This window comes from Sciurus vulgaris (genome assembly GCF_902686455.1).
Source record: "Sciurus vulgaris genome assembly, chromosome: 10".
NCBI lineage: Eukaryota > Metazoa > Chordata > Mammalia > Rodentia > Sciuridae > Sciurus > Sciurus vulgaris.
In genome coordinates, this window is record NC_136470.1 from 102660952 (window position 1) to 102680721 (window position 19770).

Sequence of the window (19770 nt, forward strand, 5' to 3'; positions counted from 1 at the left end):
AAGAAATGAAGTCACGTCCTTTCCAACTATGTGGAATAAAAGAATGCCTGTGTTCTTTTCTCCAATTTGGTCACTGAATCCCTATTTCCTTTCACCTTCTCTGAGAATTATTAGTCCTTTTTAGTTAACTGTATTCATTTTTTATTCCTCATAGTATCTATCTAACAGTCTGCACTGAGTAGGTATTCCATAAACTGATGGATGATGGTCCAAACTAGCTCTTTTCTTTCCTTTTTTTTTTTTTTTGGCAGTAATAGGGATTGAAACCAGGAGCTCGTGCAAGCTAAGCTAGCGCTCTACCCTCTAAACTACATTCCTAGCTCTTTTCATTTAAAACAACTTTGGCACTGGGGTTGAACCCAGGAGCACTTTACCACTGAGTTACATTCCCAGAATGTTTTATTTTGAGACAGGATCTTATTAAGTTGCCCAGGCTGGCCTCCAACTTGTGATCCTCCTGCCTCAGCTTCCAAATAGATGGGATTATAGGCCTGGACCACTGAGTCTGGCTATTCCAACTGCTCATTAAAAAGTAAGCCTGGGGTTGGGGTTGTGGCTGAGTGCCCGAGCACTTGCCTAGCACGTGTGAGACACTGGGTTCCATTCTCAGCACCAGATATAAGCAAATAAAATAAAGGTACAATGCCAACTAAAAAAATATTAAAAAAAAAAAAGTAAGCCTGACAACAAAGTAACATTCTAGTCTAGGAAAGTTTACAAAAGTCTGTTTTACTTTGCCTAAAAGAAATAAAGTTACTCATTTACAAAGATTCACTTCTTAGTTATACAAGTTTCTCCGATTTTGTCACATAAATCAAAGTCAATATACCCAGGTGGTGCACTCCTATAATCCCAGCTATGCAGGTAGAAGGAGCACAAGTTCAAGGTTAGCCTAGGCAATTTAGGGAGCCCTTGTCTTAAAATAAAATTTAAAAAGGGCTGAGTATATAACTCAGTGGTAGAGTACTTGCCTAACATGCATGAGGACTTGGGTTCAATCTCAGTACTATGCAAAAAAAAAAAAAAAAAAAAAGAGAGAGAGAGAGAAAGAAAAAGTCAATAATTACATTTCATTTTCCACATAGGTTAAAAAACAACTGTGTCTACAAAAGTATATTTAACTACAAAACAAAGTTAAACAAGGAAGCAACATATAATAGCATAACAAAAGTCTCCTATTTTAATAATCATGCAAAGTATCTTTTCAGTTAGAAAAACAAGCCAGCAGACTAAACTAATTCACTCAGTTGTGATCAAACTTGGGATCAAAGTTACATAGCTTAGAGGTAGAATGCTTGCCTCCCAATAGCATTTGAGGGAGGCCCTGGGTTCAATCCCTACAACCTTCCAAAAAAAGGATACACGGGGACTGGGGTTGTAGGTCAGTGGTGGAGTGCCTGCCTTGCACGTGTAAGCCACTGGGTTAGATACTCAGCACCACATAAAATAAAGGTATTCTGTCTATCTACAATTAAAAATTACATATAAAAAATTAGAAAAAACAAAAATAAAAGGTAGATACATGGGCACATGAGGACTGGGAGTGTAACTCTGTGGTTGAGCACGTGCCTAGCATGAGAGGACCTGGGTTTGATCCCCAGTACTGCAAATAAAATAAAATAGTATATAGAAAGGGGGAGGGGAGAATGATGGTTACAAAATCACTATTGCTTCTAAAATGTTTACTTAATTAGCCAAGATAGTTCTTCCACATCAAAACAGGTCAGTAAAACTGGTTTTAAGTAACAGGAAAAAAGGTGATTGTTTTAAATATGTTGAGAGAGATGAAGTAAGCTAATCATCTTCATTTACTCCTACATAAAACCCCATAATTAAAAGTTTAGTTTCAAGAATGGTGCTTTTTATATGTCAGCAAAATCAAATTATAGTATTGTCTTTGACTGATCCTACAGAAAAAATTTTTCCTCCAGGTTAGTATGCCCTAATACCTACATGATTAACAGTAAAGGTGACAAAAATTACAAATGAAAAATAATTCCAACTGTGAAAAAGAATCATTACTATTGCCTCTGTGTGCCTAAAATTAAGAAAAAACTGGTATCAGAATTTAAAGGTCACATATGGAAAATTTAATTTTTAATGTAAGTAAGGCAAAGACTACAGTAGTTCCATAGCTTCCCCCAGAAAATTAGAACACACAATAGCTACACACTTGAGAAGGAACTATGAATTGCTTATAAGAAGACTGTTTCAAAGAATCAATTTAATTTACCTTATGAATCTGTAAATTAAAATACTACCTTAAGAAAGCATCAGAATAAACAGCAACTTTCAATGCTTAAGTCTCCAACAGCTGAAGTAAAATCAAATCATGGAAAGGCTTGCTACTAGCCTTTTGTACAAATCACAAATATTTTTTGAACACATGCATTCACGACATGCAGCACTATGTAGTGCTAAAAACAGATAATGATCTGAACAGATGCATACTAAAATGAAAAATGTCCAACACATTTTTTAAAAGGAAAATGGTATATAACTGTTTATATGTTTATGTTAATAAAAGTGTGCTAATAAATAATTTATAAGACATACACATTTGCACTGGGCATGGTGGTGCATGCCTGTAATTCCAGTGGCTGGGGTTGAGGCTCAGTAGTAGAGCACTTGCCTAGCAGGTGTGAGGTACTGGGTTCATTCCTTAGGACCACATAAAAATAAGTAAATAAATAAAATAAAGGTATTGTATCCATCTACAACTAAAAACAAAACAAAAAAAAGCAACTTAGTGAGACTCTGTCTCAAACTAAAAAAATTAAAAAGGGCTGGGGATGTGGCTTAGTGCTGAAGTACTCCTAGGCTCCTGGTACCAAAAAAAAAAAAAAAAAAAAAAAAAAAAAAAAAGACATACACATTTGTACACAGAAATTTTCTAGAAAGATATATACTAAGCTGTTATAAGTGGTTCTTCTCTTACAACTAGGATTGGTGAGGAAGGAGAGGTAAAGAGGGCAAATAGGAGATGTTCTTCTAAACTTCATAAATATCTTTACTACTTTTTTCCCCAAAACAAAAATGTCTAACAAACTTTGTAAAAGGAAAATGGTATATAACAGTTAATATGTTTGTTAATAAAAGTGTGCTAATAAATAATTTACAAACATACATAAGAGAAACTTTTTAAAAACTTGTTTAAGAAATGAAAATGCATCTGAGTTGCTGATAACTCGGAATTGGGTTAACGTCTTTCCAGAGCTCTTGATAACAAAAATGGCTCCAAATATTCAGCCAAACATTATAATGATATTATTCAAAATAAAATTCTATTTGTATTCCAATTAATAGAAAATTACTATTCAAAAGTAATGTATTTAGGGTAACTTTTAATTACACTTCAATGGCATTCTCTTGTGTAAAATAAAGTCTAATGTGGTTTGTAATACATTTTGGGATCCAAACCTATATTTCTCAAATTTGCGTATGCATGCAATTCACCAGTGGATCCTGTCAAAATGTGAACTCTAATTCTAGTTAAGTTCTGCAGATCACAACTTTGAGTCATAGAATCTAGCCTAAGCTCATAACCAGCTATACTTGATTTTAGTGAATAACTTGATCTTTAGTGAATTATGTATTTCATACCTTTATGCCCTTTAATATTTTATTCTTAGCCTATATAGTTTTCTCAACCTCCTCCATCTCAAAAGCTTTTTATTCTCTATAATAGGTTTAGTTCAAAACTGAAGATATTTCAGGCAGATGTAGGTGCTGCTTCTTTGGTATTGCCTGAAGGCCTGTGTACCTGTGTTTTAGGTATATATACACATTTGCTATACATACATCCATCTCTCTATCAGACTCTGAGTTTGAGTGGGAAGGGTCTATCCGTGGTACACAGGTATTCCACAAATGCTTTCTGAAGACAGGTCACTAAGGTATCAAGTTTCTGATATCACTTTGAAATAATGGTTACCATAATCACTTTGATTTCATAATGGAAGTATTCAGTTAAAAGTAGGTAATTTCTTAAAATGAGACATTTATATTAAAAATTAAAGTAAATGTACTATTTGATATTTACCTTACTGCTACAAAAAATGGCAAGTTAAATTTACTTCATTTTGGGGTAATAAGGGCAAAACGAAGATTGTGCTCTATGGTACTCTTTTAAATAAGAAAAAAATAAGGTGTTAAATTCCTGATCTACCTTTCTCCCTTAAATTATAACGCATATATTTTTAAAACAAAATGGCAGAATAATATCTTAAATCAGATGCTAACACGGGCAGACCTCTCTTTACCACTCACCTTCCTCATCTATCCATTTCATGGTGAAAAGCTGTTCATTGTCAAAAGAACACATGTCTCGAACCTCATTGCAAAGCCCCTCAAAGGAGATGGAAGGCTCAAAGTGTGTTATCATGATATCCCTGAAAAATAAAAGGAGTTTTAAGTCTGAAAATGAATTAAACATAATACTCTCTATATTACTGAATGCTCAGCAACTTGATGGAGTTTAGCTACTGTGTGTACATCAACACATACTACTTCTAGAAAACTATGAAGGAAAAATTTAAATATCCGTACTAAATTTCTTGAAACAATAATGTTGAATTTATGAGAAACCTTAATTCAATCTCCCCTCATTGAGAAAGACTACTGTAGCTGTTTTAACAGATCAGAGTCCCACTTTTGCTTAACCATTAGTTAATCAGACATTTACTCCTTTGGGAGGAATTCTATTCTACTAGTGAACAGCTCTTTAACTGAAATCTGCTTCTATCACTAGTCCCATATTTCCCCTTCCCCCAAACTCTAACCTTCATCCAAGAGATGCCCTTCTGTCACTAGCCTTCTGTCAGTAGACTTGACTGCCACAGATTAACCACCAATAAATCTGTTAATCATTCTTTTTGTGGCATAATTTCTAGATCTCTCTGCCTTCATTTTCATCTTTTTCCCATAAGAATTACAGTTTGCCAAAATTAGTTTTAAAGTGACTCATATTTTAAGGTAAGTAACCCAAAACACAGGAATAGACATATATTACATGTACTGCCTTTGAATTAGTATTAGATGAGCAAAACTTTAAGTAAATTCACTGAGCAGGTTGGTATTCACTATAGGATTTGTAACATAATGTTTTAAAGTACAGTCTTAGGGTTTTCTCCAAGGAGCCAGCAGAAGGTTCCCTATGACCTAATCTCCCCACAACAGCCACAGTTCTCCATTCAAATATAAGTTAAATAAATTGAAAAATTCTTTATTTAACTTATATAATGATCCCTATGTATCAGACTGTGTTCTAAGGTTTTTACAAAATTAATGTAGTTTATGTCCATCCTCTGTTTTAAACTCTTCAAATGCATATACAGTCATGCAGAGCAAAATCTGAAGTCCCTCGCAGGGTTCACAAGGGAACTGTATGAACTGGCTCCAGCTACCTCTCTAACCTATTTTTCTTACCACTAGATAGACATACAAATGCTTACAGTCCACCATCTGTTCCAGCTAAAATATAAGCTTGGTAAAGGTGAAAGCAAGGACTTTTTCTTCAAAATCCTCCTAGTGGCCAAAGCAGCGCCTAGCACAGAATAAATAAATGGAAATCACAGACCAGTGAACTAACTTGGGTAGCTGGAACACAGAACAGGATATAAGACATTTAAAATTTTAGTTATCTGCAAAAAAAAAAAAAAAGGTTATAGCTGAAGTCTTTTAAGCACTACAAATGTAAGCAGAAAGTCAAGCAAGCAAAGAAATTGAATGGTCTTTTCTTGGTTAATACTATTTTATCAAGTACCTCACGTTTTTTCTGCCGCTTAGAACTCTTTGGGCTTTGCTTTTAAAACATATGCTTCCCTGACTCTCTTTCTACTATTCTGAACACTTGTGTCTCCTTTTATCTTCAATCACAAGACATTCTTCATACTTTCACACTCATTCATTCTCTCTCAAACCTAATTCACATTCAGTGTTTTTACTATTATCTTTATATAGAGATCTCCTAAATATGTAATTTCAACTCTGTGTGGTACTTAAAGACTCTTGATAATCTGGTTCTAACTTCTATTTTCAACTGGATTTGCCACTTCCAACTCTGATTTACTCATAATCTCACACATTAAGCTCTTGATTACTCAAGTCTAATCCTAACATTCCCTCAGTTTAAGGCTCAGTGTATGGTGGTGAATGAATAGAAACTACTCTGTGAAGGGTACCAAAACTTCCATTAAACTTTTCAACCTACAAATTCAATGGTCTATGATTCTAAACCTGTCTAACAGGTATCTTACCATCTAGCTTCATTATTAACTTACCATATGCTGATAACACATCCTCAACTAATTATAAACAACTAGAAGACTACAGGGACTCAAATATCTCTTGACTGAATGCAGAAGAAATACTTTCAGATCTGAGGAAATAGCTGATACAGCATTAGCCTGGCATGTGTGAAGCCCTGTTCCCCAATACCAGTGAATGCACTATTATGATTTTTTTCTTTTTTTTTAATTTTTTTATTGTAAACAACTGGGGTACAACTTGTTTCTCTGGTTGTACATGATATAATTTCTTTTTCTATAAATATTTATAGAATATTTATTATGCTTCAGGTGTTTAAAAAGCTCTTATCTTATGTAATCTTTACAATAACTGTCAAACTAGACATACAGAATCCAATCTTACAGATTTATTTAAAAGGCACACAAAGGCAACATTAGGAGCTTTGTTTTGCTGACTACTGTGTTACCACTCTCTGAAGCAGTGTCTGGCCCACAGTGGATGTTCAATTAGTATATATTCAGTGAACAGAGGTGTCACATGTTGAACACTAAGGAAGTACAAGGAAATTAAAAGCATTCCAGAAAGGATGAGTGGCATATAAGAGGTAGCCCCAAAATAATGATTAAACCTTGAGATCATTTTTTTTGTTTTGTTTTGTACCAGGGATTGAACCTAGGGGTGCTTAACCATTGTGCCACATTCCTAGCCCTTTGTTTATACTTTTTTAGAGTCAGGTCTCACTAAGTTGCTTAGGGCCTCACTAGTTGCTAAGGCTGGCCTTGAAGTCATGACCATTCTGCCTTAGCCTCCTGAGCTGCACTATCACACCTGCCATGTTTGGGTTTGAATTCAGGCCCTGTAACTTACCAGCTAGTGTAAGTGAGGCGAGTTACTTAACTTCTTTGTGCCTTAATTTTCTCACGTATAAAATAGGGATAATAATACCCCAGATGATAAGTAGTAATGTGTTGTCAGTTAATATTTGTAATACTTGCAATAATGCCTAGCAAATAACATACTTATATGCATTTAATAATTGTTAAAAATTGTACATTCATAAAGTACTCTGAACAGGAGTGAAACTTCATTAGAGAGAGAAAAATAATTTTAGATGGACATAATACTTTTATTTTATTTATTTATTTTTATGCAGTGCTGAGGATTGAACCCAGTGCCTCACACATGCTAGGCAAGTGCTCTACCACTGAGCTACAACCCACCCCTTTCTACGCTTCCTTTTTCCTTTCTTTTTTTGGTGGTACTGAGGCTTAAACTCATGACCTTGTGCATACCAGGCAAGAGTTCTCTACTACTGAGCCTTATACCCCACCCAATGCCCTGCCTTTTTTCTTTTTGCAGTTAATTACACCTTATAAAAGCAGTGCTTCTAGTGTAGCTAAAGTAAACTTATCTATGTTGCTTTCCTCCTAAGGGTCCACTGACATGACAGAAAACTGAAACGACAAATTACTAAAGTCTTAATAAGCAAAAAAGGCATAAGAAAACTCTAGATCTGAAAATGAGATAAATATGACCAAGAAAACATACCAGCCCAAAACATCAAAGGTAAGAGAAGCTTGTAAAAGAAAACTGTTTTATTGGCGGACACACTTGCATGAGGGATTCCTTCTGGGCTGTGGGGCAAAGCTTATTCCTCTCCCACTCAGCCGTGCAGGTTGAACTGACCAAAGCAATGGTTATGAGAAGCCTAGTCCCCTGCTGGTCGGGCGAGAATTTGTGAGACAGTACTACATACTGCTGAACCAGGTCCCTGATATGCCGCACAGATTTTATGGAAAGAACTCTTCCTATGTCCATGGGGAATTGGATTCAAATGGAAAGCCAGCAGATGCAGTCTATGGACAGAAAGAAATTCACAGGAAAATAATGTCACAAAACTTCACCAACTACCACACCAAGATTCGCCATGTTGATGCTCATGTTTCTCTAAATGATGGTGTGGTAGTCCAGGTGATGGGGCTGTTATCAAACAACAACCAGGCTTTGAGAAGATTCATGCAAACATTTGTCCTTGCCCCTGAGGGCTCTGTTGCAAATAAATTCTATGTTCATAATGAGATCTTCAGATACCAAGATGAGGTATTTGGTGGCTTTGTCACTGAGCCTCACGAGGAATCTGAGGAAGAAGTAGAGGAGCCTGAAGACAGGAGACACCTGAGGTGGTACCTGATGATTCTGGAACATTCTATGATCATACTGTCAGCAATGACTTGGAAGAACATTTAGAGGAGCCTGTTGCTAAACCCAAACCTGATCCTGAACCAGAACCAGAGCAAGAAACTGTATCTGAAATCCAAGAGGAAATATCTGCTCCGGTATTAGAAGAACCTGCTACTAAGGATGCTCAGAAGAGTTCTTCTCCAGCACCTACAGACATAGCTCAGACAGTACAGGAAGACTTGAGGACATTTTCTTGGGCTTCTGTGACCAGTAAGAACCTTCCTCCCAGTGGAGCTGTTCCTGTTACTGGGATACCACCTTGCGTTGTTACACAAGTACCAGCTTCACAGTCCCATCCAGAGTCTAAGTCAAATCTCAGATTCCACCCCAGAGGCCTCAGAGGGATCAAAGAGTATGAGAACAACGAATAAATATCCTCCTCAGAGGGGACCCAGACCAATCCGTGAGGCTGGTGAGCAAGGTGATGTGGAGCCCCAAAGAATTGTGAGACACCCTGATAGTCACCAACTCTTCACTGGCAACCTGCCTTATGAAGTGGACAAATCAGAACTTAAAGATTTCTTTCAAAATTATGGGAATGTGGTGGAGCTGCACATAAATAGTGGTGGAAAATTACCCAATTTTGGCTTATGTGTTTGATGATTTTGAGCCTGTTCAGAAGCTCCATAGCAACAGGCCCATCATGTTCAGAGGTGAAGTCCGAATGAATGTGGAAGAGAAGATTCAACCTGCCCAGGAAGGGGACCGTCGAGATAACTGTCTGTGAGGACCTGGAGGCCCTCAAAGTGGGCTGGGTGGTGGAATGAGAGGCCTTCCCCATGGAGGCATGGTGCAGAAACCAGGATTTGGGGTGGGAAGGTGGATTGCTCCAAGGCAGTGAATTGCTCTTCACTGATCTTCATGAAGCATAAAAACCCCAGCTTCTGCAGAATAGTGAATTTCTTCAACCAGCCTTTGTTATCTTGGAGTATGATGATCCTAGGCTTACAAACTGCTTAAGTTTGTACAGTTTTACTTCTTTTTGTGTTAATGGTGTGTGCTCCCTCCCTTCTCCCTTCTCTTGGCCTTTCAGTCCTTCACTTTCAGTTTTGTGGGACGCTATTTTAGGAGTAACGGATTTTTAAAGAAGAAAAAATGAAAAGACTGAATGTCCTTGCTTACTTTGCATATACAGACTGGAATTTTTTTTTTAAACAGCTATTTCCCCAATGTATCTTGCTTATTACTAACATATGGTATTTTTCATTCATTAGAATACTTTCTACTTATTTTCTACATGTTTCAAAGCCTGTGAGAAAGGCAGGATTTGATAAGCATTTTGGAGGCAGGAAAAATCCAAATTGTTTATTCTTTGAAAGTTGACTACCTTCTGATGTTGAAGAATTGCCATCTGGAAAATTTGACATTCAATTCTCCCTGATGTGGTTAAAAACTGAATAAAAGGTGTTAATAGGGAAAAAAAAAACTGTTTTATTGACATAAGATTATTTTTCCTTCTATAAGCACCTAATCACACCTCTTCACACTTTATTTTATAAATGTATATTACAAAAGGCTAAGGAAAAATTTATGGCAAAAAATAGAATATTGTTATAAACCTTTACAAATGTAAACATTACAAAGAAAAATCAAGATGTGGAAAAAATAAAAGGAAGTATAAATTCAAAAATGTCCCTCTCCTAGAGTCAATCCACTATCTAAAACTAAAAATTTAAAAATAAAAGCATTACACAAAAAGAAACAACCTAATTTAAAAATAAGCAAAAAGATGATTTGAACAGACATTTTTTTCAAAGAGGATACACAAATAGTCAATAAGCATATGAAAGATGCTCAACATCATTCATCATTAAGAAATTGCGATTCAGTTTTGTGTGGTGCTTGGAAAGAGCTTCGTCAGTTTTGAACTTAGTTAATTTTTGACCTCCTTTGCTCAGAAGAGCTGTTGGAAAGGTCGTAATACTGCAGTTCGGAAAAACAGACCAAATCGGAGAAAATGCCTCCTCTTGAAGCGGATATACTGGTGATAACGGTGGAAGTACAAGATATGGAAAGTATTAAGCGTCGTATAATAGAGGAGATTAAAGACCTGTGCTTAGTGATGAAGAAAGTAATGTCAGAGCACTTGGAAGGTTTCAGGGAGTTCGAGTTAACAAAAATGTGTAAGCCGGATTGGCCACCAAATGAGACTCCGGATGTAAATGCCAAACAAGAAGATGTAGAGAAAAAGGGAGATGAAATCAAGATAAGAGGAGAAAAAGAGAATTAGAAGGGTGGTCCCCCAGATGCAGTCTACGCATAATAGAAATACCTGAAACAAGACAAAGCAAATGAAGCTGAAATAATTAACTAACTAACTAACTGAGGACATTTTTCCAGAGTTGAAGAACAAACTAGGTCTGCAAATGGAAAAAGCTCACAGGGTTCCTTTAAATTTTAATGAAAAGGAAACAACGCCTAGACATATTCTGGTGACTTTAAATTTTCAAGGATAAAGAAAAACTTTTACATGTATTCAGGCAGAAAGCAGATTACCAATAAAGCAGCAAAATTCAGTCTGCCTTTAGGCTTTTTTCTTTTACAATTCTAAATGCCGGAAGACCATGGAACAGTATCTACAAAGTTTTAAGGGTAAATCATTTTGAACAGAGTCACATATACCCTGCCAAGTTATTTTTTCTGTTCGCAGGCAACTGGAAGATAGTTATGCAGAGGTTAAGAAAATCTTACCAACTAAGAACCTTCTCTGAAAATCTTGCTGATTTACTGCAGCCAATAAAGAATGTGAGTTAATATAAGTAGGGAGGCAATTGTATTAAAGAATTAATGGTAAGCATTAAAACTAAAGAGCACTGTGTTTCAGTTGGTGCATGTAGGGTAATAAAGTTTAATACAAAAAAATAGATTTGTAAGCAGCATGTAAATTTTTTAACTTTATAGTTTTAAGCTGCCAAAAGGCTTGCCAAATACTCAGATGTATTGGTCAAATAAATACTGTTTTATTTTTGCCATGTAGTATTGTAGATAAAAACGCTTTGTTAAGCTAAGAAATACAAAGACTTTGTCTTTGTGGAAAGGATATGTACAATAAAGACTGTACTTGTTAATCTGACAAAAATTGGAAAAAAAAAAAAAAAGAAAGAAATTGCAAACCAGGGGGCTGGGATGTGGCTCAGTAGTACAGTGCTTGCCTGGCACGTGTGAGGCCCTAGGTTCAACACTTAGCACCACATGTAAGTGAAAAAAATAAAACATTTAAAAGAGTTTTATATAAATATTTCTCTAAGTAATTGGGAAAGTACCATGATCAAAACACTCCACAATCGCTAGATCCTTATTATAGTAGTAAAGCTAAAAATGAACTGCAAAATAAATATTTTACTTGTAAAAGTATAAAACAAAGGATGCACAGATGATTTTTTTCTGGTTTAAGTTCAAAAACCTTAAAAAAAAAAAACAAAACCTAATCTTCAACAGATTGTAGTCTGCTTTGCCACAAAGATTCCCAAAATGGCAAATTTAGATTTAGTTTTACTTAAATTAAAAAAATGAAAAGGAAGAAAACAGTATTTTTAATTATGCTATCAGGCTTTTGAAGACAAACTGCTTTAAGCACTCAATTTCCTATGTTCTAAAATAAAAAAATCTCAAGTTTTTATTAAGACTAATTGCTTTAAAAAATAAATCCCCCTAAGAATCATATTCAGTCCTTCTGCTAGTTCAACATAAGCTTTTCTTCTAAATAAAAGTATATTTAGAAAAAATTTTATTTGTAAAAACTAATATAAAAATTGGTTAGGACCAGATTATCCATGATACTAAAACCACTGGATATGGGTTTGGGGAGAATGGAAGAGTAATACAATCTTAAACTAGCATCCTTCAAATTAACTAATTACAAAAAAAAGTCACAAAGTGACTTCCAGTTTTTAACATCAAGACAGAAAATGGACTCAAAAATAACGACAGTAAGAATTTGAAAATAAAGCAAAAGAGCTGTGTTCTAAAGCCCCATCAACAGAGTAAAATGGAAAACAAATTCTGTTTGAAGCTTAAAACCCAGTTTTGTATTGTCACTGAGTCTCAATGCTAAAATCTGTAAAATCGAGATGATGAGCATTACTGTGAAGAGTAAATAAAAACAAGCACAAAACATTTACCATAGTTGGAAGTAGGGTAGGTACATTATAAAAGTATGCTCTTTAACATATTTCAAAGACAAAAGAAGGCTGCATTATTTTTAAAGTTAAAAAAAAAGGGCAAAATAGCAACACTCCAATTCAAAAACAAAACAAAACAACAAATAAGAAACAAGTAAGCAAAAGAAATAGGAAAAAAAGGGGGGGGGAGATGGTATAAAGTCTATTAGAATAAAAGGTGCCATTCATGAAAGCAACAAAATTACAAAAATATATATGAATAAACTCAGCAGGTAATACATAAGACTTGAATAGGAACTATACAATCTTGCTGAAAAACATGAAAAAAACAAATAGGTGGATACCACATACTTTTAAGGCCAGGCTCAGTATGATAAAACTGTAAATTCTCAAATTAATCTATAAACTCAATACGATTTCAAATCAAAATGACAATAGGACATTTTTGTTGTTGTTGTCCCCCCCCTTTTGAACCTACAATAACCTTCTGAAATTCATGTAGGCAAGAAAATGCACAAATAGTCAAGAAAATTCGGAAATAAAAAATTAATGAAATGAGACTTTCCATAACAGTAAAATTAACTGTAATATTACAATGATTAAACCAATCTTAGCATATATAAAAATGATCTCTCTTAAAAAAAATCCAATGAAACAGAACATAAAGCACCATCATATACAAAGTTGTTATTTCAAATCAGTAGTGAAAAGATGACCTCTTCAAAACTGGCATTAGAACAAATTTGTAACTGGGTGCAGTAATGCATGCCTCTGATCCCAGTGACTCAGGAGGCTGAGGCAGGAGGATCACAAATTCAAGGGCAGCCTCAGCAATTTAGTAAAACACTCTCTCAAAATGAAAATAAAAAGGGTTAGGGATGTAGTTCAGTGATAGAGTGTTCCTGGATTCAATCACCACTATCATCCAAGAAAAGCGACATTAGAACAAATTTTTTAAAAATAAGTTGTATCAGACCACTACAGATGACTAAATTTCCAAATACCATACTTACTGAAAAGAAAATTACTTAAAAAGCTGCACAGGGCTGCGGTTGTGGTTCAGCAGTAGAGCACTTGCCTAGCATGTGTAAGGCACTGGGTTTGACTCTCAGCACCACATATAAATAAATGAATAAAATAAAGGTCCATCAACAACTTAAAAAAAAAAAAAACCTGCATAATAGAAAACAGTAGAATATTTCTAGACCAGAACCACATCTACCTAAAGCAGCAAACCAAGAAGTCACTGGGGGGTAGGAGGGGGAGAAAAAAAGGAGAGCTTTGATTACACAAAAATGAAAAACTCAAGATAAGCAACAGATTGGGAAATGAAGACAACTTTAAAAGACAAAATGTCAGCGTCCCATCAACAAATAAGAAAAATAATACAACAGAAAAATAGGCAAAAGACATGAAGAAAATTCAGAAGAAACAAAATGAATAATGTACATCAAATTGAAATTTTAGCAAGAGTAATTAGGAAAGAGAAGGACATAAAAAGGATACAAGCAGGGAAAAGTCAAATTATCACTGTTTGCAGATATGATCCCATACTTAGAAATCCAAAAAGCTTCACCAGACTTCCAATTAATGAACAAATTCAGCAAAGTAGCAGGATACAAAATCAACATACACAGATCAATAGCTTTTCTATGCATCCACAATGAATCTACTGAAAAAGAAATCAGGAAAACAATTCCATTCACAATAGCCTTAAAAAGAAAAAAAGAAAAAAAAAAAAATACCCTATAAGTAAATCTAACCAAGGCAGTAAAAGACCTTTACAATGAAAAGTTATAGAACACTGAAGAAAGAAATTGAGGAAGATAATAGAAAATAGAAAAGATCTCCAACATTCATTCCTAGGCAGAATTGATACTGTTAAAATGACAATATTACCAAAAGTAATCACAGATTCAATGCAATGCCCATCAAAATGTCCATGAAATTCTTCACAGAACTAGAGAAAAACAGTCCTACAATTCATATGTAAGAATAAAAGATCAGATTAGCCAAAGTCATTCTAAAGATAAAGAGCAATGCTAGAGACATTACAACACCTGCTTTTAAATTTATACTAGGGAGCTATGCTAACAAAAACAGCATGGTACTGGCATGAAAGCAGACACATAGACCAATGAATAGAAGATACAGCTACAGTCCTCTGATCCTTGACAAAGGGACCAAAAACATCCAATGGAGAAAAGACAGGCTTTTAAACAAAGGGTGCTATGAGAACTGCATATCGGTATGTAAAAGAATGACACTAGATCCCTACACAAAAGTCAACTGAAAATGATTTAGGAATAACGCTTTGTGGCTCAGTGGCAGAGTGCTTGCCAAGTATATGCGAGGGACCGGGTGTGCTCTTCGGCAAATTAAAAATAAATAAAATAAAGGTATTATTTCTATCTACAACTAAAAATAAAAAATTTTAGGAATTAGACCAGAAAACTTTGAAACTGCTACGGTCAACATTCCAACATATAATTCCAACATATAGGCATAGGCAATGACTTTCTCAGTAGGACTCCTAAAGCTCAGGAAATGATGGGACAGTATCAAATTAAAGCTTCTGAATAGCAAAGGAAAAGAATAAGAGCATGAAGAGAGCCTAAAGAATGGAAGAACAGCTGTCCGTTACTCTTCTGACAGGATTAATATCCAAAATATATAAAGAACCCAGAAAACTTACCACCATCCATGCTAATAATAATAAACCAACCAGTAAATGCTAAATAAACAGACACTTCTTAAAACAATACAAATAATAGATGAAAACAATGTTCAATATCTTTAGCATCAAGGAAATGCAAATCAAAACTACAGAGATGTCATCTCACTCCAGTTAGAATGGCAATCATAAAGAAAACAAATAATAATAAATGCTGCTGTGGATGTGGGGGAAAGGAACATTTATATACTCTTGGTGGGATTGTACATTAGTACAACCACTCCAGAGATCGGTATGGAGGTTCCTCAAAAGACTAGGAATGAAACTGTCATATGACCCAGATACACCACTTCTTAGAATTTATCCAAAAGAATTAAAGTTAATATACAATAGTGATACATGCATACCCGTGTTTATAGCAGCACAATTCACAATAGCCAAGTTATAGAACCAGCCCGGGTATCGACAATGGATGGATAAAGAAAATATGATACATATACACAAGGGAGTTTTATTCATACATAAAAGAACAAAATTATATCATTTGTAGGAAAATGGATGAAACTGGAGAACATTGTGTTAAATGAAATAAGATTCAAAAACTCAAGTGGCATATATTTTCCCTCATACATGGAAGAGAAAAAAGTGGGGAAAAAGAGGTTAGGGAATCTCATGAAATTAGAACAGAAAAGTAGAGGAAGGGGACCAGTATAAGACTTGAGAGAAAGGGAAGGTACTGTGAAGTGAAACTGACCAAATTATGTACATGTATAAATGTCACAACAAATCCCACTATTATGTATTATTATAAAATACCAATAAAATTAGTTTAAAGATAATGTATAAAAGCATACGTGTTAGAAAGTTACCATATTTTGCCAATGCAATTGTCAAAAACTTAAAAGACAGATAACAAGCAATGAGAGCATAAGGAAAAAGCTTTACTCATATACTGCTTTTGAGAATGTAAGTCTTGAGGAGGACAGTATCAAACTTTAAAATGAGAATATCTTTATCCCCGTTTGCAAATATATTAAATATAAGGATGCTCCTCCAATACTATTTAAAGTAGTGATTTAATGAAGACAACTTCAAATGTTCATCAATCAGAAAAAAAAAAAAAAAAGATTCAATGGGGATGGGATGTAACTCAGTGGTAGAGCTACTTGCCTAGCACGTGTGAGGTCCTGTGTTCAATTCCTAGCATAAAGATTAAATTATGCTATAAAAATACTATGGAACACTATATACCAACTACAAAGAAAGAGATTTGTTTATCTATCTGTCCATCTATCCTGGCATGAAAAGATGACCAAGAATGGAAAAAAAAAAAAAAACAAGTTGAAGCACGTGTAGAAACATGAACCCATCTACTGGAAAAATAAAAGGGTGTGTCTATGTGTGAATACATGTCTCTACATATAGATACATTGATATCATGGAGGATAGCCCACACAGTTAATGAGGGTTGCCCCTATAAAAGTGGGAATGTGAGACTACAGGGGGATTTTTCCACTTCATGTTTCTGTTTTATATTTAACTTCAATACCTTGTCTTTGTGATCTGTATTTGGCCACTGATGACATTTTCTTTTCTATTATCATTCTCAGCCACATTCCCACATTATTTAGTTGTCATGCATAGTGCCTGCCACACAGAGCAGGTGCAAAATAAATTATGTTCAGTTAATTCTGGACATTCCACCTGGATGCCTCACAAGTACCCAGAACTCAAAATAAATTGTTTTGGCAATGAATTATCCTCTCCCACAAATATTTTCCTTCTATATACCCTAGACTCTCAAACAAGAAATCTTTTTGAGTTTTCATACTCCTCTAATGGCAATGTCTCAAATTCATATCATTTCTACACCCTAAAATCTGACTCATTCCTTCCTTCCATCTCCTTAGATTATTCATAAGCTTCCAAATTAGTCTTATCCTCCACCAATCCATTTCCTATCCTGTTTCGAAGAGTGATCTTTCTAAAATGAATGTATCTCTCTTACTTAAAATCTTTACCAATGATAAAGTCCGAACTATGTAGCGTCACAATCAAGGGTTTTCAGGATCTAGCACCTGAGAACTTTTTTAGTTTTATTTCTCATCAGTGCCCACTTTATACTTTTTATTCTAATAGGGAATGAAAATGAGACTAACAACCAAACTGTCTTTAATTCCCCAATCTTATCAAGCACTTATTTAAAGCCTGGAATGACATCATCATTCACCAGACAAACTTACTTATCTTTTGTTATGGCAAATGGAGAGGTCCTGGGGATTGAACCTAGAGCCTCATGCTTGCTAAGCATGTGCTTTACCACTGCACAAACCCCCACCCTACTTATCCTTTAAAAGCTGCAGACTTGTCTTCCTCTAAGAAGCCTTCCTTCACCCAAACTTCTCTCCTATATGCAACCTGCAAGCTCCCCCACATCAAATTTAATCCTTTATAATTCTATGTAGTTACAATATACATGTAAGCTATAAATATGTATGTAAACACACACAAATATATATTTATCTCTCCCTCCACAAGTCTCTCAGATCCTCAAAGGCAGAGTCTTATATCGCCTACCTCCAAATTCCGTGTCTAGGCCCTGAATTATAGTAGGTGTTCAACAATATTTACAAAACACAGCTCAAATAACCTCCAAGAACTAAACAAGATTGGAATTTTTTAAATTCATGTTTTAATCAGGCTCATGTCAGCCATTAAAAACAGACACTCAAGTTACCTTTAAAATGGGGCCTGGGCCTAAGCCAGGTGCAGTGGCACACGCCTGTAATCCCAGAGGCTTGGAAGGTTGTGGCAGGAGAATCACAAGTTCAAAGCCAGCCTGAACAACTTAGTGAGGCCCTAAGCAACTTAGTGAAACCCTGCCTTAAAATAAAAAAATAAAAAAACAGGCTGGGCGTATGGCTCAGTGGTTAAGCATCCTTGTGTTCAATCCTGGTACCAAAAAAAAAAACAAAAAAAAGGGGGGGTGGGGGTTAGAGACCTAGGAGTTCTATTAGAAAGCTATCATGAACTAAAGACCTCAAGGGAGAATTTTCTGTACAGAACCCTTTCTTCCTTCTCAGCTTTTGTTTCTGTAGACCTCAAGTTTGCAAGGAGTCAATTCTGGCCTCACCTGCCTTTTTCTCCAACTCCAGCTTCAGTCCCCAGTGCTGACAAGGAATTTATCTCCATATTATTTCATTCAAATTTCTGATAGGGTTTCTTATTTGCTCTCTTTCCTTCTCTCTTGTTCTCTTTTTTTTAATTGGCAGTAAGCCACCATGTCTCCCTCTGGTCAGGTTACGGATCAGCTGCCCTATGAGTGCTGTGCCAAAAACATTAGGACCAACCTGCTGCCATTCCCCCAACCCTTACCTCAAGATACTGTTTTTATTTTCCCAGAATCATTACTAAAGTATAGTCCTAAAATAATTTTGCAACACTTCTCAAAACAAGTCTTGACAAGACTTGTTTACAGTGAGAAAAATCCTACATGCACTTTCACCAAACCAGCTATGGAGTCCAAATATGCAGAGTTAACAATCTTTTTTAAAATATTTTTTTAGTTGTTGATGGACCTTTATTTATTTACACGTGGTGCTGAGAATCAAACCCAGTGCCTCATACTTACTAGGCAAGCATTCTACCACTGAGCTACATTCTAGCCCCCAGAGTTAACAATCTTAACTTGGGGATGCAGCTCAGTGGTAGAACATCTACCTAGCATGAGTGAGGTCCTAGGTTTGACCTCCATCACTACCAAAAAAGAAAAAAAGATTTGTTAACAATCCTTTTTGTTTCTAGACGTGCACAGAAAGTATCCTATGGATTGTTATCACTGTTCAACAACAGTGTTTTAAAAAGTTATTTGCAAAATTTCCCATACAGATATAATATAAAGAAATGAGCAGTTCAGACATTCTGTGGTTAAATGCTATCCCATAATATCAAAAAACTTTATATAAGGATATGCACGTACAATAGCAATCTATCACTAACCAACAAAACCTGTTTCTCTTCCTCCAAACTAACACCACTAGGTAATGATTGAAAAAGGTCACTCACTGAAAAGCTCCCATGTTGGGGCAAGAAGGGTGCTGGTCATGAGACAAGAACCCTTAGGTTGGTCTCCATAAAATCAGATTCTCAGTGCTATTAATCACCTGTTTGAAAACTAGGGGGAAAAATCAAATTAAATGTTTATTATATCTAGGAAGACATCACACTTTCACTAGGATCAAATTTAGCAGAATAAGAATACCATACATATTGCTGAAGGAAAAAGGCAATTTATTCATTAAAAACATCTGGTTATTTCAAGATTCAACATTCACTGTAAAGAAATACTGTTAGAAGAGAGTAGGGGAAAAGTTAAATGATAATAATGTCTGTTCAAAAGATCCAATGGAAAAGAAAACCTTTTTAAACAAAATTGTCCTTATATTTCTTAGTACAAAGAGGAGATTTTGTATTTAATAACAGGTA

At 35.3% G+C, this 19770-nt stretch overlaps 1 protein-coding gene and 1 pseudogene across 7 annotated transcripts in view; one reads left to right on the forward strand and one right to left on the reverse strand.

Moving 5' to 3' along the window:
• PRKCI (protein kinase C iota) overlaps positions 1 to 19770 on the reverse strand; it is a 72408-nt gene that overhangs the window by 49037 nt on the left and 3601 nt on the right. For 3 of the 6 annotated variants that reach the window (XM_079155785.1, XM_079155784.1, XM_079155786.1), the window contains exon 2: positions 4270 to 4391. In XM_079155785.1, coding sequence (XP_079011911.1) covers positions 4270 to 4391 — 122 coding nt within the window. Of the gene's footprint in view, positions 1 to 971; positions 1007 to 4269; positions 4395 to 19770 lie in introns of those variants that run through there. The other 3 variants (XM_079155787.1, XM_079155789.1, XM_079155788.1) reach the window with 2 other exon arrangements.
• LOC306670805 (ras GTPase-activating protein-binding protein 1-like) lies at positions 7229 to 10313 on the forward strand (annotated as a pseudogene). The gene has a single exon. The product of its transcript is annotated as a ras GTPase-activating protein-binding protein 1-like (transcript).